Source organism: Oncorhynchus gorbuscha, unplaced genomic scaffold, assembly GCF_021184085.1.
Source record: "Oncorhynchus gorbuscha isolate QuinsamMale2020 ecotype Even-year unplaced genomic scaffold, OgorEven_v1.0 Un_scaffold_3356, whole genome shotgun sequence".
Taxonomy (NCBI): Eukaryota; Metazoa; Chordata; class Actinopteri; order Salmoniformes; family Salmonidae; genus Oncorhynchus; species Oncorhynchus gorbuscha.
Genome location: NW_025747615.1, coordinates 23720 through 49954, shown reverse-complemented (window position 1 = coordinate 49954; position 26235 = coordinate 23720). Strand labels below are relative to the sequence as shown.

Here is a 26235-nt window from a genome sequence, read left to right as displayed (position 1 = left end):
AGGTGGTGGTCAGTGTGGTAGGTGGTGGTCAGTGTGGTAGGTGGTGGTCAGTGTGGTAGGTGGTGGTCAGTGTGGTAGGTGGTGGTCAGTGTGGTAGGTGGTGGTCAGTGTGGTAGGTGGTGGTCAGTGTGGTAGGTGGCGGTCAGTGTGGTGGGCGGTCAGTGTGGTGGGCGGTCAGTGTGGTGGGCGGTCAGTGTGGTGGGCGGTCAGTGTGGTGGGCGGTCAGTGTGGTGGGCGGTCAGTGTGGTACCTCTGCGTGCTGGGCCATGGTGCTAGCCTCCACAGCGTAGACCTTCCTGGCTCCGGCCTGCGCCGCAAAGAACGACAGAATACCTGAACCACAGCCCACATCTAACACCACCTAGAGAGAAGGGGAGGGAGGAAGAGGAAGAGAGATCACAGATCATTGGATTGGCAGCACACATAAATCAATCACTGTGTGTCTGTGTTTGGTACCTTGTCCTTAAAGTCACCGTGGTTCTGAAGGATGGCACGTTGGTAGGTTCCGGTCCGAACATAGTCCTGCATCATGTTCTGCTGCTGAGAGAGATAGCCATAGAACTGGAGGGAGAGGAGGGTCAAAGGGCAGAAGGCAAAGGTCATTCAGAGGCCAATCAGTCAAAGTTCAGCAGTTCTCTCCAATGTCTTTTAGACTTCATAATGCTGTGTTTGTCTCTGTGTGTGGTGATAAAAACATTGGTGGCTGAACTGATCGCTGTTCACAGTGGAAAAAGCAGCACTTCCTGTTCTTTCAATGCATTTTTCAGCAAAAGGTGTGTAAACTGTCGGGCCTAACAAAAGGTGTGTAAACTGGCATATTATTATTATTATTATTATAAACTATGTCTACTTGCGTTACCCCTCCACTACACCACCATGTGAGAGTTGGATTAGATGGAACTGCAGGAAATGCCTTGCCAGTGCAGGTGTGTGTGTGTGTGTGTGTGTGTGTGTGTGTGTGTGTGTGTGTGTGTGTCCCACCTGAAAGTATTGCACGGCAGAGGACTCTTCTGTCCTGTCACTGAAGACTGAGTGTTCTGCATTGTGGCCCCGGCAACTCTTCAGAATGTTATAGAAGGAAGTAAACTCTACACACACACACACTCACTTAGAAACAGACTTTACATCACCACCGGTGAGGCAATCACTGCACAACTTTTGTAAAACATCCACACAGCCTACCTGCAGGTGTGGAGAACTGTAGCAGGACACTGTTGCAGCCCAGTGTGATGATGAATGACTGTTTCCCCACACGACTGCATTCCGTTTCCCTGGACAACGAACACTTGAAGACTGATGTCTCATCACCTGTTGACAAACCACCAGAGACAGGTAAGATAAAGTCACACACACACACACACACACACACACACACACACACACACACACACACACACACACACACACACACACACACACACACACACACACACACACACACACACACACACACACACACACTATTTCCAAAGTAGAATTAAACCAACTTTTCAAAGCACTGGTAGGGAGTTAAAATGTCACTATCAGTGCTTCACCTGAAGCATCCGCAGAAGCATGTAAACAGGTGCAAGCGCCTGGCAAGCGCACATACTTCTCTTTTCATCTTCAGGTGAGACATTTTAAACACAATAGTATTTTGAAAAAGTTGATTTAATTACACTTATTTGAATGGTCTCGTTCCTACACGTGATGGACCAACCGCCCGGGTAAAGTAAGTTCAAATATATCTTTCTATTCAACATTCTGGCTTGCAGAGGTCGAGGGAGTTAACTTTCCTGATCACAACGATTCAATTATCGCCCGACATCAAATGCAGTGAGATTCAACGTCGGGTTTGCAGGCTAACTGACGTTACTCTACAATGAAAGATGTGAAGCTACAGGACAAAGCCACCAAGATGTATAGGCACACCAAGCCTCAAACTTAGCATGCTAGTTACCTAGCCATCTCACAACGTTAATAAAGATGCTATTTTATACGTACTGTATCAATATTCTGGTAATAACCAGCCAATTTCTACAACATCGACATTAGTTAACTTTGGAAAAACACATTTTGGGTGAACTTGTGCTATCCCAACGCACCGGCCCATCACAGTGAAATGCTACCTGGTTAGCAAGATGCTAACGTCAGTTAGCCGCCGCTTTACTGATTGATTCTTCATAGCATCGTGAAGGTTTCTGCCACAAGGCAGGAAGCGCTAGCTAAACTAGCGGATAATCAATACCCCGGGAGCTGGTTATAGCAGCTACTTACTATTGGAGAGATTTAAGAGAGCCGTGTCTGGGGTGCTTTTAACCTCCAACCTCAGGGGCTGTTGCTCGGAGTGTCGCTGGATCTCTCCGTTCGCGTCCCCGATGGACCGCAGCCGCACGCAGGGAAACACCGATACCGCCATCTTTGCTACTTGACTTTGCTTCGTCGGCTCAGACTTCACCATCAAGCAAACTACGGTGCTGCTCGCTACTGCCACCCACAGTCAGTCGGGGCATAACAGAAGCTGCATCTTGTGAAATACCAAGACTATCTGCCTTTGTTTCTGAAACCTGGGGGACAGAGGGTAGTCCAATAATGTGTGTGTATATATCTCCATTAAAAAGTTTTGCGGTCACTTAGAAATGTTCTTGTTTTTGAAAGAAAAGCTTTTTTTTTCCCCCATTAAAATAACATTAATTGATCAGAAATACAGTGTAGACATTGCTCATGTAAATGACTATTGCAGCTAGAAACTACTGATTTTGTAATAGAATATCTACACAGGAGTATAGAGGCCCATTATAAGCAACCATCACTTCTGTGTTCCAATAGCACGTTGTGTTAGCTAATCCAAGTTGATCATTTTAAAAGGCTAATTGATCATTAGAAAACACTTTTGCAATTATGTTAACACAGCTAAAAACTGTTGTGCTGACTAAAGAAGCAATAAAACTGTCCTTCTTTAGACGAGTTGAGTATCTGGAGCAATAGCATTTGTTTTGTTGGCACATTGGAAGTATGCCTTTCAAAAATGTTTAAGCATCAACAATCTATCCAAATAACCACCCACATACATAAAGTAGTCACACACACAGTGGTAAATGTGATTTACTAGGTTGGAAACAGTTACAAAGTTCAGGCACAGAGGATAGACAGTATAACACAGTTACAAAGTTCAGGCACAGAGGATGGACAGTATAACACAGTTACAAAGTTCAGGCACAGAGGATGGACAGTATAACACAGTTACAAAGTTCAGGCACAGAGGATGGACAGTATAACACAGCTACAAAGTTCAGGCACAGAGGATGGACAGTATAACACAGTTACAAAGTTAAGGCACAGAGGATAGACAGTATAACACAGTTACAAAGCTCAGGCACAGAGGATAGACAGTATAACACAGTTACAAAGCTCAGGCACAGAGGATAGACAGTATAACACAGTTACAAAGTTAAGGCACAGAGGATAGACAGTATAACACAGTTACAAAGTTAAGGCACAGAGGATAGACAGTATAACACAGTTACAAAGTTAAGGCACAGAGGATAGACAGTATAACACAGCTACAAAGCTCAGGCACAGAGGATAGACAGTATAACACAGCTACAAAGCAAAGGCACAGAGGATGGACAGTATAACACAGCTACAAAGCTCAGGCACAGAGGATGGACAGTATAACACAGCTACAAAGCTCAGGCACAGAGGATAGACAGTATAACACAGCTACAAAGCTAAGGCACAGAGGATGGACAGTATAACACAGCTACAAAGTTAAGGCACAGAGGATAGACAGTATATCAGGTATCAAATTAAATCTCCTCATACAAGGCCGGTAGCGAGGCTGGAAGGTTCCACGCTCACAGTTCAACGATAAAAACAAACTGCGATACAGGCTGATGGAATCATAAAAAGGGCAGTCATGGTGATGTGGCTAATCAGTAACCTGAAACAAGCTGAAGCACCAGCTGTGGCATATGGAAATGAGTGTTGTTTGTCTTAGTTAAATACGTTCCCATTTGCTATAGTGTTATCTGTGACTGAATGTAGGCTAGTGTAAAACCATGCTATAGTGTCATCTGTGACTGAATGTAGGCTAGTGTAAAACCATGCTATAGTGTCATCTGTGACTGAATGTAGGCTAGTGTAAAACCATGCTATAGTGTTATCTGTGACTGAATGTAGGCTAGTGTAAAACTATGCTATAGAGTTATCTGTGACTGAATGTAGGCTAGTGTAAAACCATGCTATAGTGTTATCTGTGACTGAATGTAGGCTAGTGGAAAACCATGCTATAGTGTTATCTGTGACTGAATGTAGGCTAGTGTAAAAACAGGCTATAGTGTTATCTGTGACTGAATGTAGGCTAGTGTAAAACCATGCTATAGTGTTATCTGTGACTGAATGTAGGCTAGTGTAAAAACAGGCTATAGTGTTATCTGTGACTGAATGTAGGCTAGTGTAAAACCATGCTATAGTGTTATCTGTGGAAAACCATGAGAAGGACATGAGTATTTCCAGGGAAAAAGGCCAAGGACAGGAGTGTCTTCCTAAAAAAAAAGTTACAGGAGGGCACAACAATGTAACATTTAAGATCACATTAGTATCATCACAACCGAATGAACAAACCCTTCGATAAAAAGGCAGATTATTTCATAAAATAGGTCGACGAAAGTTTAAAAGAAACATGTAACTGCCAGTCTCTTGTATAGAGTACAACTGGGGAGATGTGGTTAGTGTTCTGCATGAATTCTAGATTCTAATTCTATGGTTCTGGATCCCTGGGTTGAGAATGTCAACCTGTACCATGTGGTAGTTTGTACCAGGAAGTATACTGCACGTGGAACACAAGCAATAGAAGGTGACAAGACAGCATGTAGGCCAATCGGCTAGAACTGTAGGTTAAACATCAATACGTACCCTGGTTAAAACATTCAACGGTTGGTCACTTCCTTATTGTGCTGAACATGTCGTCAGACACATAAGTTGCATCCCAAATAACACCCTATTCTCTATATACTGCACTATAGGGCTCTGGTCAAAAGTAGGGCACTATATAGGGAACAGGGCTCTGGTCAAAAGTAGTGCACTATATAGGGAACAGGGCTCTGGTGAAAAGTAGTGCACTATATAGGGAACAGGGCTCTGGTCTAAAGTAGTGCACTATATAGGGAATAGGGTGCTATTTGGGAGACAACCTCAAAGGCACATTCACTGGCTGCCTGCCTGTCAGAGGCTGATATCATACTGGTGGAAAGTACAGTGCATAGATACAAGTTAGGGTTGGAGAACTACAGTAACTTTACAAAACTTGACAGATTTTTCCAGAAATTTCAGTAGAAGATTCCTGGGTTTTCTGCGTATTCCCTCCCGATTCCAGGAATCTTACAACAGGAATTTCTGGAAAACTGGGGAATTTTCAGGAAGTTACAACCCAAATACAATGTCATCATCATGATCATCATAACAAATAGGAAATCACATCAACATCCTGAACATACATGTATAATGGCACTACTAGGCTTTATCTTAATACATGGACTGTCTAGCCTGGTCCCAGATCTGTTTGTGCGGTCTTGCCAACATCTTTGGTCATTGTCATGCTTTGGCATGCCAGATCTGGGATCAGGCTAGAGGTTAACATTGGGAGAGCTGCAACACACAAATGGACCAGCAGTAGAGAGAGCAGAGGAAGGGTCCCTCATAGGACATACAGCAACAACTCCTCCTCCATACACTGACTGCTGCTACAGAGAGAGACAGAGGGGGTGGGGGGGAGAGACACAGACAGAGGAGGTGGGGGGAGAGACACAGACAGAGGAGGTGGGGGGGAGAGACACAGACAGAGGAGGTGGGGGGAGAGACACAGACAGAGGAGGTGGGGGGAGAGACACAGACAGAGAGAGAGAGGGGGAGAGACACAGACAGAGAGAGAGAGGGGAGAGACACAGACAGAGGAGGTGGGGAGGGAGAGAGAGAGAGAGAGAGAGAGGGGGAGAGACACAGACAGAGGAGGTGGGGAGAGAGAGACAGAGAGAGAGAGAGAGAGAGAGAGAGAGAGACACACAGAGGAGGAGGGGAGAGAGAGAGAGAGAGAGAGAGAGAGAGAGAGAGAGAGAGAGAGAGAGAGATACAGACAGAGGGGAAGGGGGAGAGACACAGACAGAGGGGGGAGGGGGAGAGAGACACACAGAGAGAGAGAGAGAGAGAGAGAGAGAGAGAGAGAGAGAGAGAGAGAGAGAGAGAGAGAGAGAGAGAGAGAGAGAGAGAGAGAGACACAGACAGAGGGGGTGGGGAGAGAGGGAGAGACACAGACACAGAGAGAGAGAGATGGTAAATAAACTAAATACTATCAACCACACACATAATTATTATAATTAGGAGCATCTGACATATTGCCAATTCACCAGCATCTATCTCCTCCAAAACCCAGACAGGAGACTGCAACAGGTGAGTGACTGGAAAAGAGAGGAGGAGGAGGAGACTGCAACAGGTGAAAGAGTGGAGAAGAGAGGAGGAGACTGCAACAGGTGAGAGAGTGGAGAAGAGAGGAGGAGACTGCAACAGGTGAGAGTGGAGAAGAGAGGAGGAGACTGCAACAGGTGAGAGTGGAGAAGAGAGGAGGAGACTGGAACAGGTGAGAGAGTGGAGAAGAGAGGAGGAGACTGGAACAGGTGAGAGAGTGGAGAAGAGAGGAGGAGACTGGAACAGGTGAGAGAGTGGAGAAGAGAGGAGGAGACTGGAACAGGTGAGAGAGTGGAGAAGAGAGGAGGAGACTGCAACAGGTGAGAGAGTGTAGAAGAGAGGAGGAGACTGCAACAGGTGAGTGACTGGAAAAGAGGAGGAGACTGCAACAGGTGAGAGAGTGGAGAAGAGAGGAGGAGACTGGAACAGGTGAGAGAGTGGAGAAGAGAGGAGGAGACTGGAACAGGTGAGAGAGTGGAGAAGAGAGGAGGAGACTGGAACAGGTGAGAGAGTGGAGAAGAGAGGAGGAGACTGCAACAGGTGAGAGAGTGTAGAAGAGAGGAGGAGACTGCAACAGGTGAGAGAGTGGAGAAGAGAGGAGGAGACTGGAACAGGTGAGAGAGTGGAGAAGAGAGGAGGAGACTGCAACAGGTGAGAGAGTGGAGAAGAGAGGAGGAGACTGCAACAGGTGAGAGAGTGGAGAAGAGAGGAGGAGACTGGAACAGGTGAGAGAGTGGAGAAGAGAGGAGGAGACTGCAACAGGTGAGAGAGTGGAGAAGAGAGGAGGAGACTGCAACAGGTGAGAGAGTGGAGAAGAGAGGAGGAGACTGCAACAGGTGAGAGAGTGGAGAAGAGAGGAGGAGACTGGAACAGGTGAGAGTGGAGAAGAGAGGAGGAGACTGCAACAGGTGAGAGAGTGGAGAAGAGAGGAGGAGACTGGAACAGGTGAGAGAGTGGAGAAGAAAGAGAGGGATAAGAGGAGACAAAGGTGTACATCCTTAGAACAGGCTGCAGAGAGACTCTGGAGAGAGAAGGAGAAGAGGAGAGTGGATGAAGGTGTCCTAGACTACCTCAGAACAGGCTGCAGGAATTAGAGGGGTGAGAAAGGAAGAGGATAGGAGACTGTGTACTAGGTTACCTCAGACCAGACTGCAGGACTTGGCAGAGAGAAGGAGGAGAAGAGGATAGGAGACTGTGTACTAAGTTACCTCAGACCAGACTGCAGGACTTGGTAGAGAGAAGGAGGAGAAGAGGATAGGAGACTGTGTACTAGGTTACCTCAGACCAGGCTGCAGGACTTGGCAGAGAGAAGGAGGAGAAGAGGATAAGAGACTGTGTACTAGGTTACCTCAGACCAGGCTGCAGGACTTGGCAGAGAGAAGGAGGAGAAGAGGATAGGAGACTGTGTACTAGGTTACCTCAGACCAGACTGCAGGACTTGGTAGAGAGAAGGAGGAGAAGAGGATAGGAGACTGTGTACTAGGTTACCTCAGACCAGACTGCAGGACTTGGTAGAGAGAAGGAGAAGAGGATAAGAGACTGTGTACTAGGTTACCTCAGACCAGGCTGCAGGACTTGGTAGAGAGAAGGAGAAGAGGATAAGAGACTGTGTACTAGGTTACCTCAGACCAGGCTGCAGGACTTGGTAGAGAGAAGGAGAAGAGGATAAGAGACTGTGTACTAGGTTACCTCAGACCAGACTGCAGGACTTGGTAGAGAGAAGGAGAAGAGGATAAGAGACTGTGTACTAGGTTACCTCAGACCAGGCTGCAGGACTTGGTAGAGAGAAGGAGAAGAGGATAAGAGACTGTGTACTAGGTTACCTCAGACCAGACTGCAGGACTTGGTAGAGAGAAGGAGAAGAGGATAAGAGACTGTGTACTAGGTTACCTCAGACCAGGCTGCAGGACTTGGCAGAGAGAAGGAGAAGAGGATAAGAGACTGTGTACTAGGTTACCTCAGACCAGGCTGCAGGACTTGGTAGAGAGAAGGAGAAGAGGATAGGAGACTGTGTACTAGGTTACCTCAGACCAGGCTGCAGGACTTGGCAGAGAGAAGGAGGAGAAGAGGATAGGAGACTGTGTACTAGGTTACCTCAGACCAGGCTGCAGGACTTGGTAGAGAGAAGGAGAAGAGGATAAGAGACTGTGTACTAGGTTACCTCAGACCAGGCTGCAGGACTTGGTAGAGAGAAGGAGGAGAAGAGGATAGGAGACTGTGTACTAGGTTACCTCAGACCAGGCTGCAGGACTTGGCAGAGAGAGTTAATAATAAAGGGCTTATATTTGTCCTGTTACACACGTGTGTAATGTAAATGTGTTTCTTGCATATCCCAACTCCCCCTGAGGGGTCACAACCAGGGTCACCATTGTACAGCACCCCTGGAGTAATTTGAGTTAAGTGCCTTGCTCAAGGGTACAGCGGCAGATTTTTCACCTTGTCGGCTCCGGTGTCCGAACCAGTGACCTTTTGGTTACTGGTCCAATGCTCTAACCTCGAGGCGACCTGCCGAGAAGGTGAGGAAGAGGAGGGGAGAGGACAAAGGTGTTCTAGGCTACCTCAGAACAGGCTGCAGGACTTGGGGGGTCTGAAGGGGTTGTCACTGGAGGGGACCCCCATCAGGAGAGGGTCCTGCTGAGCGTTCTGCAGACAGTAGTTCCTCAGGTCCACTGCAGCCTGGGACACCTGGGGGTTCATTATAATAATTATTCATTACAGAATACAAAAAGATATATGACTGGGACTGATGCATTATGGGGCGGCTTCCCAGACACAGATTAAACCTAGTCCTGAACTAGACAGTGATCTCAATGGAGAATGTCTATTAAAAGCTGTTATTAGTCGAGGACCAGGCTGAATCTGTGTCCGGGAAACTGCCCCTAGATACTATATACACCACGGCTCTCCAACCCCGTTCCTGGAGAGAAACTATCCTGAAGCTTCCCTCCAACCCCGTTCCTGGAGAGAAACCCTACTGTAGGTTCACTCCAACCCCGTTCCTGGAGAGAAACTATCCTGAAGCTTCCCTCCAACCCCGTTCCTGGAGAGAAACTATCCTGAAGCTTCCCTCCAACCCTGTTCCTGGAGAGAAACCCTCCTGTAGGTTCACTCCAACCCTGTTCCTGGAGAGAAACCCTACTGTCGGTTCACTCCAACCCTGTTCCTGGAGAGAAACCCTCCTGTCGGTTCACTCCAACCCTGTTCCTGGAGAGAAACCCTACTGTCGGTTCACTCCAACCCTGATCTAGTGCACCTGATTGTAATAATTATCTGGTTGATGCGTTGAATCAGGTTGGTTACAACTGGGGTTGGAGTGAAAACCTACAGGAGCTACATACACTATGGACCGGTTCCCCCGGACACATACCAAGGAGCAGGTTTAATCTGGGAACCCGGGCCTGTATGCTACTAACACATGACAGGTGTAGACAGTGGAGAGCTGACATGGAGGAAACATGGTCTCCGTACTGCATATTGACTGGCTGCTTCACTGCTTGGTATGGCAACAGCACCGCCCTGGATCGCATGGCGCTACGGAGGGTTGTGTGCTGCGTCACTGCTTGGTATGGCAACAGCACCGCCCTGGATCACATGGTGCTACAGAGGGTTGTGTGCTGCGTCACTGCTTGGTATGGCAACAGCACCGCCCTGGATCGCATGGCGCTACAGAGGGTTGTGTGCTGCGTCACTGCGTGGTATGGTAACAGCACCGCCCTGGATCGCATGGCGCTACAGAGGGTTGTGTGCTGCGTCACTGCTTGGTATGGCAACAGCACCGCCCTGGATCGCATGGTGCTACAGAGGGTTGTGTGCTGCGTCACTGCTTGGTATGGCAACAGCACTGCCCTGGATCGCATGGTGCTACAGAGAGTAGTGTGGACGGCGCAGTACATCACAGGGACTGAGCTCCCTGCCATACAGGACCTCTATCAGGTGGTGGGAAAAGAAGGCCAAGACACCAACCACCCAAAGCCAGACTATTTTCCACACAGCAACAGGTACCGGTGCATCAAGTCTGACACCAACAGGCTCTTGAACAGCTTCTATCCCAGAGCAATACGACTGATACATAGATACAGAGTTGACCTTTGAAATAAAAGGTCAATAAAGACCCATCAAACACACTGTCACTCCAACACACACACACACACACACACACACAGGGCCCTACACACTGTCACTCCAACACACACACACACAGAGCCCTACACACTGTCACTCCAACACACACACACTCACAGGGCCCTACACACCGTCACTCCAACACACACAGGGCCCTACACACTGTCACTCCAACACACACACACTCCAACACACACAGGGCCCTACACACCGTCACTCCAACACACACTCACACACACACAGGGCCCTACACACTGTCACTCCAACACACACACACACACACAGGGCCCTACACACTGTCACTTCAACACACACACACACACAGGGCCCTACACACTGTCACTTCAACACACACACACACACAGGGCCCTACACACTGTCACTCCAACACACACTCACAGAGCCCTACAAACTGTCACTCCAACACACACACACACAGGGCCCTACACACTGTCACTCCAACACCCACACACACACAGGGCCCTACACACTGTCACTCCAACACACACACTCACAGGGCCCTACACACCGTCACTCCAACACACACTCACAGAGCCCTACACACCGTCACTCCAACACACACTCACAGAGCCCTACACACAGTCACTCCAACACACACTCACAGAGCCCTACACACCGTCACTCCAACACAGACTCACAGAGCCCTACAAACTGTCACTCCAACACACACTCACAGGGCCCTACACACCGTCACTCCAACACACACTCACAGAGCCCTACACACTGTCACTCCAACACACACACACACACACACACACACAGGGCCCTACACACTGTCACTCCAACACACACACACACAGGGCCCTACACACTGTCACTCCAACACACACTCACAGGGCCCTACACACTGTCACTCCAACACACACACACAGGGCCCTACACACTGTCACACTGTCACTCCAACACACACTCACAGGGCCCTACACACTGTCACTCCAACACACACACACACACAGGGCCCTACACACTGTCACTCCAACACACACTCACAGGGCCCTACACACTGTCACTCCAACACACACTCACACACAGAGCCCTCCTACACACTGTCACTCCAACACACACTCACAGCTACTCTGTGTGTATCTTATATCAGTATCCCTGTCCCCTTACCCCTATACATATCTACCTCCATCCCTCCAGTATCCCCTTACCCCTATACATATCTACCTCCATCCCTCCAGTGTCCCCTTACCCCTATACATATCTACCTCCATCCCTCCAGTATCCCTTACCCCTATACATATCTACCTCCATCCCTCCAGTATTCCTGTCCCCTTACCCCTATACATATCTACCTCCATCCTCCAGTGTCCCCTTACCCCTATACATATCTACCTCCATCCTCCAGTGTCCCCTTACCCCTATACATATCTACCTCCATCCCTCCAGTATCCCCTTACCCCTATACATATCTACCTCCATCCCTCCAGTGTCCCCTTACCCCTATACATATCTACCTCCATCCCTCCAGTATCCCCTTACCCCTATACATATCTACCTCCATCCCTCCAGTATCCCCTTACCCCTATACATATCTACCTCCATCCCTCCAGTATCCCCTTACCCCTATACATATCTACCTCCATCCCTCAGTATCCCCTTACCCCTATACATATCTACCTCCATCCTCCAGTGTCCCCTTACCCCATACATATCTACCTCCATCCTCCAGTGTCCCCTTACCCCTATACATATCTACCTCCATCCTCCAGTGTCCCCTTACCCCTATACATATCTACCTCCATCCCTCCAGTATCCCCTTACCCCTATACATATCTACCTCCATCCCTCCAGTGTCCCCTTACCCCTATACATATCTACCTCCATCCTCCAGTGTCCCCTTACCCCTATACATATCTACCTCCATCCTCCAGTGTCCCCTTACCCCTATACATATCTACCTCCATCCTCCAGTGTCCCCTTACCCCTATACATATCTACCTCCATCCCTCCAGTATCCCCTTACCCCTATACATATCTACCTCCATCCCTCCAGTATCCCCTTACCCCTATACATATCTACCTCCATCCCTCCAGTATCCCCTTACCCCTATACATATCTACCTCCATCCCTCCAGTATCCCCTTACCCCTATACATATCTACCTCCATCCCTCCAGTATCCCCTTACCCCTATACATATCTACCTCCATCCCTCCAGTATCCCCTTACCCCTATACATATCTACCTCCATCCCTCCAGTATCCCCTTACCCCTATACATATCTACCTCCATCCCTCCAGTATCCCTGCACATGTAAATATGGTATTGGAATAGATTTCCTGTATATAGAATACTGACCTACATACTGTACTTCAGATTTCTTATTTCACATGTTTTTTTTTCTAGCAATACATTGTTATTGATTATTGCGTTGTCGGGTTTTGAGTTGACAAAAAAGGCATTTCACTGTTCTTGTGTATGTGACATTAGAACTCGTACCGCACTGGTGTTACTACACAGCCTCATTTCCATAGTAACAGATGTCAACACAGAAGTTTTGAATACATTCTCTAGTGACTAAACGGCCGTTAGGCTACAGCTGGATTTCCAATGCAAAGAAGAGAGTACTTCATGCCCTGTACAGGAAGTAGCCTTCCCCCATTCATAGATACTAACTACTTTAGTGCTTATTGACGATAAGTGTCTTCTGACCAGGGGATCTTTGTTAGGAGCCCTGATGCTTGCCCAGTTATTGACAATAAGTGTCTTCTGACCAGGGGATCTTTGTTAGGAGCCCTGATGCTTGCCCAGTTATTGACAATAAGTGTCTTCTGACCAGGGGATCTTTGTTAGGAGCCCTGATGCTTGCCCAGTTATTGACAATAAGTGTCTTCTGACCAGGGGATCTTTGTTAGGGGCCCTGATGCTTCCCCAGTTATTGACAATAAGTGTCTTCTGACCAGGGGATCTTTGTTAGGAGCCCTGATGCTTGCCCAGTTATTGATAAGTGTCTTCTGACCAGGGGATCTTTGTTAGGAGCCCTGATGCTCCCCCAGTTATTGATGATAAGTGTCTTCTGACCAGGGGATCTTTGTTAGGAGCCCTGATGCTTCCCCAGTTATTGATAAGTGTCTTCTGACCAGGGGATCTTTGTTAGGAGCCCTGATGCTCCCCCAGTTATTGACAATAAGTGTCTTCTGACCAAGGGATCTTTGTTAGGGGCCCTGATGCTTCCCCAGTTATTGACAATAAGTGTCTTCTGACCAGGGGATCTTTGTTAGGAGCCCTGATGCTTCCCCAGTTATTGACAATAAGTGTCTTCTGACCAGGGGATCTTTGTTAGGAGCCCTGATGCTTCCCCAGTTATTGATGATAAGTGTCTTCTGACCAGGGGATCTTTGTTAGGAGCCCTGATGCTCCCCCAGTTATTGACAATAAGTGTCTTCTGACCAGGGGATCTTTGTTAGGAGCCCTGATGCTCCCCCAGTTATTGATAAGTGTCTTCTGACCAGGGGATCTTTGTTAGGAGCCCTGATGCTTCCCCAGTTATTGATGATAAGTGTCTTCTGACCAGGGATCTTTGTTAGGAGCCCTGATGCTTCCCCAGTTATTGATAAGTGTCTTCTGACCAGGGGATCTTTGTTAGGAGCCCTGATGCTCCCCCAGTTATTGACAATAAGTGTCTTCTGACCAGGGGATCTTTGTTAGGGGCCCTGATGCTTCCCCAGTTATTGATGATAAGTGTCTTCTGACCAGGGGATCTTTGTTAGGAGCCCTGATGCTTCCCCAGTTATTGATGATAAGTGTCTTCTGACCAGGGGATCTTTGTTAGGAGCCCTGATGCTTCCCCAGTTATTGATGATAAGTGTCTTCTGACCAGGGGATCTTTGTTAGGAGCCCTGATGCTCCCCCAGTTATTGATGATAAGTGTCTTCTGACCAGGGGAACTTTGTTAGGAGCCCTGATGCTTGCCCAGTTATTGATAAGTGTCTTCTGACCAGGGGATCTTTGTTAGGAGCCCTGATGCTCCCCCAGTTATTGACAATAAGTGTCTTCTGACCAGGGGATCTTTGTTAGGAGCCCTGATGCTTCCCCAGTTATTGATGAGAAGTGTCTTCTGACCAGGGGATCTTTGTTAGGAGCCCTGATGCTTGCTATAAACATGAAAACACATTGCTTGTGGTACCGTTCTGGAAACATAAGGGACGCATCAAGAGGCGTCACTACAGTCCCTGGTTCGATTCCAGGCTGTATCCCATTTGGCCGTCATTGGGAGTCCCATAGGGCGGCGCACAATTTGCCCAGCATCGTGTGGGTTTGGCCAGGGTAGGCTGGCATTGTAAATAAGAATTTGTTCTTAACTGACTTGCCTGGTTAAATAAAGGTTAAATAAAAACATCTCATTTCAGCGAGAAATACATTTTCAAAACAACATGTAAATGATTAGACACCATAATAGAGTTTACGGTCCGTGTTCCTACACGGCCATATGTCCATGTTACAGCGCTTGTTTGCGGAAGACATAGCTAATTAGCACAGGTGGCGGCCTATCTAGCTGCTCCAAACACCTGTGCGTAACGCGTGCCACATTTTGTAACAATGCGAAGGGCTCCGCTTAGCTCCACATTGACATGATTGGTTGACGGTGTGGGGGCGGGATTGAACTCCTGGAAAGAGATCGGGGAGGTAATGGTGATAGATGTGGTAAGGAGGTCATTGGAATGCAGACAGTGGGGGATAGGATGCTGGATTGGTGCACAGACAACAAATCTGAAATAAAGGGGATATTTGTCAAATCCGTCATGATTGATGTATTGTAAGAGGCCCACACTGTGTTTACTAAAATCTGATTTAGATATACTTGGCTGTTTTCACTGCATAACATTTAGACGTTGTGCCTTTTCAGGTTTAGAAGAAGTGACTGCTAAATGCTAACTCCCATTCGTATAAACTGGTAGCATAACTAGCTTACAGAAATCATTGGTGGTAGTCAGTCGTTAAACTAATGCAGTTGATTGGTGACGTGAACAAGTATTGGGGTTGACATCCATACAAGAATCACTCCGATTTAACCTCAACATAGTGTGAAATGCACATAGCCAAGGGGAGTGGTCCTGAGGGTGCAGCACCCCCTGATAAATCTTTTAACTGATCATTCATATTCCCCCCCATCAAATTAGTGCACTAGGCCTTTTAGGCTACTCGTGTATGGGCTGAGGAAATACTGGTCAGCAGAGCGGGGAGAAATGCCGCCCCCTAATGGCTACAATAAGATACACACGTCAATAATCGATTTCCTGAAACGGTTTTCGCAACCTATGCTGATATGCCCCTAGTCTTTAATGTCAGATAGAAATACTCTTTCAAATAAAAAAACACACACCTACTGTAGACATAGCCCTTCCCCAACCACTGTCGATGGCTACAGTAACTGTACATGTTATTATTTAAAATATTCTGAGAGAAGACAAGGGGCATATTAGCATAGGTTCCCGAAAGCGATGATTATTGACGTTAAAACACAGCTTCAGAATTGTAGTTTACATACACAGAGCCAAATGTGGGCGAATGTAATGGCTGAAAACCCTACATGCGGAAAAGGGTTTTCGGGAGCTAGAAGTAGCCTAGCTACACTAGACAGGGAGAGTTATATGGCAAGTTTACTTAGAGAAAGAAAAAATGGCTTCGGAGTATTACTAACCCGTGGGAATGTCTCATCCTAGATAGGCCAACACGCAGACCCGACTTCCAATCTATTTCACTAGGCCACCGATGCAGGACCATGGTCCTAGGACTGTCTCGATAGCAGGCAAACGTTGATTGAATTATGAATGACTTTCCTATTTGATCGACGTTATTATTTTGGCTGTCAACAACACTAGCCTACGGACAGGAGGCGACGATGTAGACTAGCCTACTACTGTTCAATAGACATTTGTAACATGACAACATTGAAACAAGGTAGCAACATGTACAACTTGTATTGCACCTAACATGACAACTTCATAAAGCAACATTTGCATCATTGTAACTTCGTGTTTGCTACTTTGTTTCACGTCACTATTCTACTCCCAGCGACAGGAGTGTCGTTAACAGCTCTTCCGCGTTAGTGTTGCTGCTACGATCCCGTTTACCTTGATCCTACGGACACTGGCCTCCAACCGCAGCTGTTTCACTACTCTCTGAGCGACGACCAAGTTGCTGCCGGCGTTGTTGTTTGACATGTCGAGGGTCAGAAGAGTGAAAGTAGGTGAATCCTTACTAGGGCGACTGTGAGAGAAAGGGTCAGAGTTGTGAAGCAGTCCGTCCGTCCTTCTCGCCCCGCCCACTCGACACAATGTTTCCTCAACCACATTCTAATTGGTTGTCGGTCAATCGATCACCGACCACGGTTACATTCACACGAACTATTTGATATTACAACTGATTATGGGTGAAGGCCGAGTATGGCAATAGTCATGTAAACACCTTGCTCTTCTTATCGTAAATCGGCGTAAGGTCATGATCGAAGTAAGCATAAGTTGATTAAAACACCTGGGTTTCTGAGCAATTTGTAAAACATTATTAGGACACGTAAACAGCATAATCGCCGTAGCACCCGGTAGCGCAAGCTTCGCTCTCCGCGCGAATGAGATGAGTTCGGAAAAACTGAAAGTATTCATTTTAGAAACAATTTTCACATACAAACTTTGTCATTATATGTCCTAACTCAGAATCAAATAGTCTTCGCAAAGATAATATGGTCACTGTGGTAGAACGTTTATTTTGATTGGCGATTTTCTGCATTTATCAAAAGGCCCATCAGTAGCCTGATTTCAGATGTGGCCATATAAACTGGTTTATTAGGGAAGTCGTTATTCTTGCAAAACATGTAAACGTTTTAAAACGAACTATTTTATTAATCTGACTATCCATAATATTATTGTGTGCATGTAACCACTTTGTAGTCTACGCAGTCAAATATGGTGTAATTACAGAACGCAATTCGGGTTGTTTCTTGATGTGATCGTTTCTTGACATCAGGAAACGCCCATTGGTGCTTGTCTTTGGTCAGTTCCGATGATAATGAGACTGGCCGTTTCTCGACACAAATAATTTGTTTATATAGCAGGTTAGGATAACTAATGTAGCAGGTTTGGCTTCACTACAGTGAGTAGGTTCGATTAATATCGCCCGTTTTACACCAGCTGAGAGTTGATCGCATTCGATTTGGAACCTGGCTGCCTCCCTGGCCTATGGCGAAGTCGGGTGTAAACAGATGACTTAATTAAGCCCGTGGATTGATGAGTACTATTGTGTGTGTTCCAATGCAAAAGTGATTGCTTTTTGATAAGTGATTGATCTTTATTTTATTTGGTACATTGGGTATTTAGTGCACTACGTCATCACGCAGTCTTTTCTGCAACAAGTCAATTTGATGAAAACACCTGTCTGTTGGGAAAACACGGATTTGAGAATATTCGCATAAAAATACGTCATCAATTTGATGGAAACCTAGGTATTGCTAGTCGTCAACAGCTGTTGTCCCCAATGCGAAAGAAACGGCCACGGACCTATGACGAGCATCAATGGGTGTAACTTAATTTAGCTATGCTAAACTTTGCAGTCTACACTTGAATCTGTATTGTAGACGTGATCTGTGCAATAAACACACGCGGCCTAGACAAGGGGCGTGTTCAGCAGAACACAACGTTCTGGAACATTCAGATAGAAATAATGTTATGTAGAACAAACATGTCTCTATGGCATGTAAAACAATGAATCGCGTCGGCTCTATTCCTGGCATTTCTATCTGGAGACTGAACGAGGCCCATGCAAATGACTGTGCAGCGACACTGATGTTTTTTCCTTTAATGCATAAAACAATTGCATTACAGTATAGATGTGGTACAGATGGGTGACTATCTAACTTCCATCGAAGGTAGCTTACGGTATCTTTGGCAGTAACCCTTGTGACCCCTACCATGACATTAAAGCCAAGGGATCTGCTCCGTTTGATTACAAGAGAATACAGTCTTAACCCAAGGGTTGTAAAAGAGAGATACCTTCATAGAAAATGACTCAAGTATAATTTAAAGTCAGCCAGTAAAATATTACTTGAGTAACAAAAGTAAATGTAATTGCTAAAATATACTTACGTATCAAAAGTTAAAGTATACATCTTTTCAAATTCCTTATAAAGCAAACCAGGCTGCAGCTTTTTCTAGTTGATTTAAACTGACGCATAGCCAGGGGCACTGACGCATAGCCAGGGGCACTGACGCATAGCCAGGGGCACTGACGCATAGCCAGGGGCACTGACGCATAGCCAGGGGCACTGACGCATAGCCAGGGGCACTGACGCATAGCCAGGGGCACTGACGCATAGCCAGGGGCATGCTCAGACATCATTTACCAACCAAGCATGCGCTTAGTGAGTCAACCAGATCAGAGGCAGTAGGGATGTTCTCTTGATAAGTGTGTGAATTGGACCATTTTCCTGTCCTGCTAAGCATTCAAAGTGTAATGACTACTTTTGGGTGTCAGGGAAAATGTACGGAGTAAAAAGTACAGTATTTTCTTTAGGAATATAGTGAAAGTAGTCCAAGTCAAAACTATAAATAGTACAGTACAGATACCCCCAAAAACTACTTTAGTACTTTCAAGTATTTTTACTGAAGTACTTTACACCACTGTCTAAACCCCCCTCCCACTCCACCATGTGACACAGCAGTCCACTGTCTAAACCCCCCCCACTCCACCATGTGACACAGCAGTCCACTGTCTAAACCCCCTCCCACTCCACCATGTGACACAGCAGTCCACTGTCTAAACCCCTCTCCCACTCCACCATGTGACACAGCAGTCCACTGTCTAAACCCCTCTCCCACTCCACCATGTGACACAGCAGTCCACTGTCTAAACCCCTCTCCCACTCCACCATGTGACACAGCAGTCCACTGTCTAAACCCCTCTCCCACTCCACCATGTGACACAACAGTCCACTGTCTAAACCCCTCTCCCACTCCACCATGTGACACAGCAGTCCACTGTCTAAACCCCTCTCCCACTCCACCATGTGACACAGCAGTCCACTGTCTAAACCCCTCTCCCACTCCACCATGTGACACAGCAGTCCACTGTCTAAACCCCTCTCCCACTCCACCATGTGACACAGCAAAACATGTCTGTAAGACTGTCGTAGGCTGTGACTATAAGAGATGGTCGTAGAGTTCAGTCCACTGTCGTAGGCTGTGACTATAAGAGATGGTCGGAGAGTTCAGTCCACTGTCGTAGGCTGTGACTATAAGAGATGGTCGGAGAGTTCAGTCCACTGTCGTAGGCTGTGACTATAAGAGATGGTCGAAGAGTTCAGTCCACTGTCGTAGGCTGTGACTATAAGAGATGGTCGTAGAGTTCAGTCCACTGTCGTAGGCTGTGACTATAAGAGATGGTCGGAGAGTTCAGTCCACTGTCGTAGGCTGTGACTATAAGAGATGGTCGGAGAGTTCAGTCCACTGTCGTAGGCTGTGACTATAAGAGATGAACGGAGAGTTCAGTCCACTGTCGTAGGCTGTGACTATAAGAGATGGTCGGAGAGTTCAGTCCACTGTCGTAGGCTGTGACTATAAGAGATGGTCGGAGAGTTCAGTCCCCTGTCGTAGGCTGTGACTATAAGAGATGGTCGGAGAGTTCAGTCCACTGTCGTAGGCTGTGACTATAAGAGATGAACGGAGAGTTCAGTCCACTGTCGTAGGCTGTGACTATAAGAGATGGTCGGAGAGTTCAGTCCCCTGTCGTAGGCTGTGACTATAAGAGATGGTCAGAGAGTTCAGTCCCCTGTCGTAGGCTGTGACTATAAGAGATGGTCGGAGAGTTCAGTCCCCTGTCGTAGGCTGTGACTATAAGAGATGAACGGAGAGTTCAGTCCCCTGTCGTAGGCTGTGACTATAAGAGATGGTCAGAGAGTTCAGTCCCCTGTCGTAGGCTGTGACTATAAGAGATGGTCAGAGAGTTCAGTCCCCTGTCGTAGGCTGTGACTATAAGAGATGGTCAGAGAGTTCAGTCCCCTGTCGTAGGCTGTGACTATAAGAGATGGTCGGAGAGTTCAGTCCCCTGTCGTAGGCTGTGACTATAAGAGATGGACGGTTGCGGTCGGAGAGTTCAGTCCAAACCCAAGATAAAGAGGCTCAGTGAATGTGGTGTGGAATGTATACAGATGGGTCAGTGCACCCTATTGGTCGATCATGTAAAAGGACAACGTGCCGGCCGGCCAATCCAGAAACACTCCTACTCTGTAGGGCACATGTGCTTTGATTTGGGGGATCTGTAACCTGTGTAGCATGTCTTTGTGCTGGGTATGGCCCTTATACTTCGAGGCGTACAAAGTCCAAGAATTGGCATTGCATCCTAGTGTTACGTTGTCACCGGTTCCTTTCCTGTGGATTCCCTTGTAGGCCATGCCTATGTGAACGCTGTGGAGACACTCCACCTCCAGGTAATGCCGCTTGTCCAGGCTCTCCTTGCATTTATCAAACCTGTCTTGGGTGATGGGATACTTCTGATCCGTCCTCTGGCACGTCACCTTCCTGCCCCCCCCAGACAGAACGAGGAAATCGTTCGCTGTGCTGGGGTCTAGTGTGAGTTCACATGCATCTGAAATGTGTTCAGATTAGAATTAGAAGGTTTCATTATGTTGTGTCAAGTAAAAATGTTCCCAATCGATCTGATCGTGATGTCATGCTGTATAATCTCTCAGTGTGAAATAGTTCCCAATCGATCTGATCGTGATGTCATGCTGTATAATCTCAGTGTGAAATAGTTCCCAATCGATCTGATCGATCTGATCGTGACGTCATGCTGTATAATCTCTCAGTGTGAAATAGTTCCCAATCGATCTGATCGATCTGATCGTGACGTCATGCTGTATAATCTCTCAGTGTGAAATAGTTCCCAATCGATCTGATCGTGACGTCATGCTGTATAATCTCAGTGTGAAATAGTTCCCAATCGATCTGATCGTGATGTCATGCTGTATAATCTCAGTGTGAAATAGTTCCCAATCGATCTGATCGTGATGTCATGCTGTATAATCTCTCAGTGTGAAATAGTTCCCAATCGATCTGATCGTCATGCTGTATAATCCCAGTGTGAAATAGTTCCCAATCGATCTGATCGTGATGTCATGCTGTATAATCTCACAGTGTGCAGTTATTGAACATCCCTACCGACCAAGCCCTCCCTAACCCGGACGACGCTAGGCCAATTGTGCGTCGCCCCACGGACCTCCCGGTCGCGGCCGGTTACGACAGAGCCTGGGCGCGAACCCAGAGTCCCTGATGGCACAGCTGGCACTGCAGTACAGCGCCCTTAACCACCCGGGAGGCCACCAGGTAGGCTAGTTGAGAACAAGTTCAAGTTCTCAATAAAAACACAATCAGAACGATTGGGAACTCTCTCACACTGGGAAGAATTTTACATGACAACCTGCAACACTTTGCTGTCACACTTGACACATGAATCGGTACATAATACCGCTAGATGTCAGATATTCTACAGAGGCCACTGAGAATTACTGTGTTCGCAAAGGTGAGAATGATAGATGGATATTTACTCACATTTCTGCAGACCCGGTTTATTCCTGCTCTCTCCTCGGTGCTCCAGGCTGAAAGACACAACATAAAGAGGGGAGGAATGAAAACCTGGAAATGCTCACACTACTCAGGCAATGCAGTATATTTTCAATGTATTTTACTAGGCAAGTCAGTTAAGAACAAATTCTTATTTACAATGACAGCCTAAGAACAGTGGGTTAACTGTCCTGTTCAGGGGCAGAACGAGATTTTTACCCCAAATTATATTGACACTAGGATGCAACAAGGGTCATAGCTAAAGAGAATCCATTAACAGATCCTTGTTGTTGTTCTATTCTGTCAACGTTTATATTTGATTTAGAAGCACATTGCTATTCTTTTCCACAATCTAACTCACTTCAGCTTCAGCTGAAAAGGGAAACCCAATTCAATGTCTCCGAGGGGATTGTAGCTCAGATCCAGCTCTTTCATCTGGAAGGGGTCGGACCTCAAAGCTATGACCAGTACAGAGGACACGGTCTCCGGCAATGGGATCAAACAGCCAGATAGTCTGGAAATGAATAGGGAAAATAATTAGAAAAAAACATTTTCACCTTTAAAACTAGGAACATTGAAGAACCATCTATAGCAGCCACAGGTCAGCAGAGTTCAGCGATTAAGGCAAACCCTTAATGTATCATTATCCAATTTGACACGGCTGTATGTACCTCAGTTCCTGCAGTGTGCAACGCTCGTAGAGGGCAAAAGCAAGGGACTCCAACCCCACGTCCCCAAGGTCATTGCAGCTGAGGTCCAAGGTCAGAAGCTTCAAGGTGGGACGAATCAGCACTTTGCAGAGTTCTTTAACACTTTGCTCTCCAACATTATTGTGGCTGAGGTTCAGAGTTTTCACCTTGCAGTTGGCGTTCCACAGCCCATCACAAAGGCATTTCACCTCTCCATTGCCCAGGTTGTTGTGGCCCAGATCCAGGACTGTAATACAGGAATTTGGAGATCGGAGAACTGAGGCCACAGTTGCACATAGCAGTGGTGTCATGTGACAACAGTTGAGCCTGTGAAAGAGTGAGTTCAAAGTTGCTGTTTTAATCTTTTAAATTTGAACATCACAATGCAAACTTAAAACATGTTTGATATACACACTTAATGCAATGATACACACAGTGATACTTACAGTGCAGTAGTGCAAGACTGCAAAGCAGGAGACAGTCTGTAGAAACCGTCCTCCGAAGTTTGTTTATTCCTGAAGTCAAACTCTTCAGGCTTCTCTGACATGAAGGTAAATGCCAACAGAGAGCACTGAAAGGGAGTTAGCGGCTTGTCTGAAGACGATACCTGGTTGTCATTCTGCAGTATGGTGTGGTCCTTCAGCTCAAGCAGACAGTGGATCAGGTTGATGCATCTCTCTGGGGAGAGGGACTTTCTTTTCAATATCTTGATGTATCCAATGAACTTTTTGTTGCATTCTGAACTGCTGGGTGTCTCTGCCAGAAGTCCTTGAAGGAGGTCTCGGTTGGAGTCGTGAGAGATCCCAAAAGGGAAGCGTGTGAAAATGTCCAGGTGTCCATTTTTACTATCTAATGCACTGTCCAGGGCACCTTTGAGAAAATATAAAAAAAATCAATGGAAGTGCTTCCATTCTTCTTTTTGATTAAGGATTTCACTGAGTCAAACCTGCGGTTTTCAAATTCATGATATGCGTACAGAGCAGCAAAGAAATCCTGAACACTCAGGTGTATGAAACAGTACAGTTTCTTGGGATACAGTCCATGCTCTGATTGTACAACTTCAGTACATAGGCCAGGGCATTCAGCAGCATCCATGACACTAATACCACAGTCCTTCAAGTCCTGTTCTGTGTATTGCACTTTATGAATTAACAGGTTCTGATAGGCTAGCTGTCCCAATTTGAAAATTACGTCTTTGTTTTGCTTCAAAGTATTTTCTTTGTCATCTTCATGAGTTGAATCGTACTTCTTAAAACTGACAATTGTTTGGTTCACTACGTAATGGATGTACAATTCAGTAAGGGTTGTAGGTAAAGATCTAGACTTTAGGCCGACTTTACCCAGGATATCCTGAAAAACAGTTGCTGCTATCCAGCAGAACAACGGTACATGGCACATGATGTAGAGGCTCCAGGTTGATTTAAGGTCTGAGATGATACTACTGGCCATCAACGGATCACTGATTTCCCTTTATGAAGTACACATCCTTTTGTGAATCACCGAACCCTCTGATCTCGGTCACTCGATCACGACTCTCTGGAGGGATCCGATTGGCAGCTACTGGACGAGAGGTTATCCAGAGGAGAGTATTAGGGAGAAGACGGCCAGTGATGAGGTTTGTAAGTATACCGTCCAGGGTAGCAGACTCTGACACATCGGATATAGGAATGTTTTTTTGAAACTCCAGTGGCAGTTGGATCTCATCCAGGCCATCAATAATGAACAAAATCTTATGGTCAAAATACATCTTTATGTCTATGTCCTTAAGTTCAGGGTATAACACCTGAAGAAGTCCATGCAGGCTGCATTGCCGATGTTTAATCAAATTTAGATCCCGTAAAGAAATGCGAATTAAAAGGTCTAGATGTTGATTCTCTATCCCATCTGCCCAGTCCAGGATGAATTTCTGGACTGCCACAGTTTTCCCAATGCCAGCTACTCCCTTTGTCACCACACATCTGATGGGTTCTTCTTCTTCTTCGTCATGCTTGAAGATATCTTGACATTTTATGACGGAGGCCCCCGAGGTGTCTTGGAGATGTGCGGTTTCAGCTTGCCACACCTCATGTTCTTTATTGATGGTGGCAGAATCACAAGCGACCATATAAGTCTCAGTGTAGACCTTCTTAAGGGCTGATTTACTTTGTGCCAAACCCTCTAGTATGCTCCTGGACTTCCTCTTAAGGGCTAATTTACTTTGTGCCAAACCCTCTAGTATGCTCCTGGACTTCTTCTTAAGGGCTGATTTACTTTGTGCCAAACCCTCTAGTATGCTCCTGGACTTCCTCTTAAGGGCTAATTTACTTTGTGCCAAACCCTCTAGTATGCTCCTGGACTTCTTCTTAAGGGCTGATTTACTTTGTGCCAAACCCTCTAGTATGCTCCTGGACTTCCTCTTAAGGGCTAATTTGATCTCACCTTTGAGTCGAATGGTGTCTGCATAGAAAAATAAATAAAATATATACTGTATATTACTTTGAGTGAAATGAATGGATTGTCTTTTTTTCTTAATCTGAGGTACGAACTGAATTTGACTTACTTTCTTTCTTCTTGCTCTGGTCATTCAGTGGCACCAGTCTTGGTTGTGTCATCTACAGGAAGTCAAGACAGAGCAGTAGATACATTTCCAAAACATGTAGAACAATCTTATGAAGATTGTGTATGATAAATGATAAAACCTATCCATTACCTGGTCAACCAGGTAATAACTCCAAATAACAAAAATGTAGCAATAGGTGGTTGTAACATCACATATTTTCATTGTTTTTAGACTGCATGGATCACCAGTGTGGTTGAATGCAGCATTACTGTATGGTGAACACAACATGTATTGTAGTTGAGTAGCCAGCCGAGGCTACAGCTCTAATGTTGCTGTATTGTGAACACAACATGTATTGTAGTTGAGTAGTCAGCCGAGGCTACAGCTCTAATGTTTCTGTATGGTGAACTCAACATGTATTTTAGTTGAGTAGCCAGCCGAGGCTACAGCTCTAATGTTGCTGTATGGTGAACACAACATGTATTGTAGTTGAGTAGCCAGCCGAGGCTACAGCTCTAATGTTGCTGTATGGTGAACACAACATGTATTGTAGTTGAGTAGCCAGCCGAGGCTACAGCTCTAATGTTGCTGTATGGTGAACACAACATGTATTGTAGTTGAGTAGCCAGCCGAGGCTACAGCTCTAATGTTGCTGTATGGTGAACAAAACATGTATTGTAGTTGAGTAGCCAGCCGAGGCTACAGCTCTAATGTTGCTGTATGGTGAACACAACATGTATTGTAGTTGAGTAGCCAGCCGAGGCTACAGCTCTAATGTTGCTGTATTGTGAACACAACATGTATTGTAGTTGAGTAGCCAGCCGAGGCTACAGCTCTAATGTTGCTGTATGGTGAACTCAACATGTATT

The 26235-nt window shown here is 46.3% G+C and overlaps 2 protein-coding genes and 1 pseudogene across 3 annotated transcripts; all 3 read right to left on the bottom strand.

Annotated features, from left to right (window-relative positions):
• Nucleotides 1-250: 250 nt before the first annotated feature.
• LOC124027595 (histone-arginine methyltransferase CARM1-like) lies at nucleotides 251-2444 on the bottom strand (the record flags this gene model as incomplete). Its single annotated transcript, XM_046339961.1, has 5 exons — nucleotides 2257-2444; nucleotides 1183-1308; nucleotides 982-1088; nucleotides 457-561; nucleotides 251-361 (listed from the first exon to the last, which is right to left on the bottom strand). Coding segments are annotated over exons 1-5 (633 nt in total), but the record flags the coding sequence as incomplete, so codon positions are not given.
• Nucleotides 2445-4471: 2027 nt separating this feature from the next.
• On the bottom strand, nucleotides 4472-16936 carry LOC124027597 (guanine nucleotide-binding protein G(I)/G(S)/G(O) subunit gamma-5-like). Of its 2 annotated transcripts, none has more exons than XM_046339963.1 (3): nucleotides 16664-16936; nucleotides 9000-9126; nucleotides 4472-5720 (listed from the first exon to the last, which is right to left on the bottom strand). In XM_046339963.1, the coding sequence occupies exons 1-2, from the start codon at nucleotides 16751-16753 to the stop codon at nucleotides 9001-9003; spliced, it is 216 nt and encodes a 71-aa protein (XP_046195919.1). In that variant the 5' UTR covers nucleotides 16754-16936; the 3' UTR covers nucleotides 4472-5720; nucleotide 9000. The 2 variants fall into 2 exon arrangements, with proteins under 2 accessions (XP_046195919.1, XP_046195918.1); XM_046339962.1 differs by having other exon boundaries at nucleotides 4472-5723; nucleotides 16664-16898.
• Nucleotides 16937-20425: 3489 nt separating this feature from the next.
• LOC124027594 lies at nucleotides 20426-25418 on the bottom strand (annotated as a pseudogene).
• Nucleotides 25419-26235: the final 817 nt, after the last annotated feature.

Excerpts from the sequence above, each read along its gene's own strand:
- LOC124027597 (XM_046339963.1), bottom strand. The coding sequence starts at position 16,753 with ATGTCAAACAACAACGCCGGCAGCAACTTGGTCGTCGCTCAGAGAGTA. Across the intron at positions 9,127-16,663 it reads CCAGTGTCCGTAGGATCAAG|GTGTCCCAGGCTGCAGTGGA; the intron begins GTAAACGGGATC and ends ATGAACCCCCAG.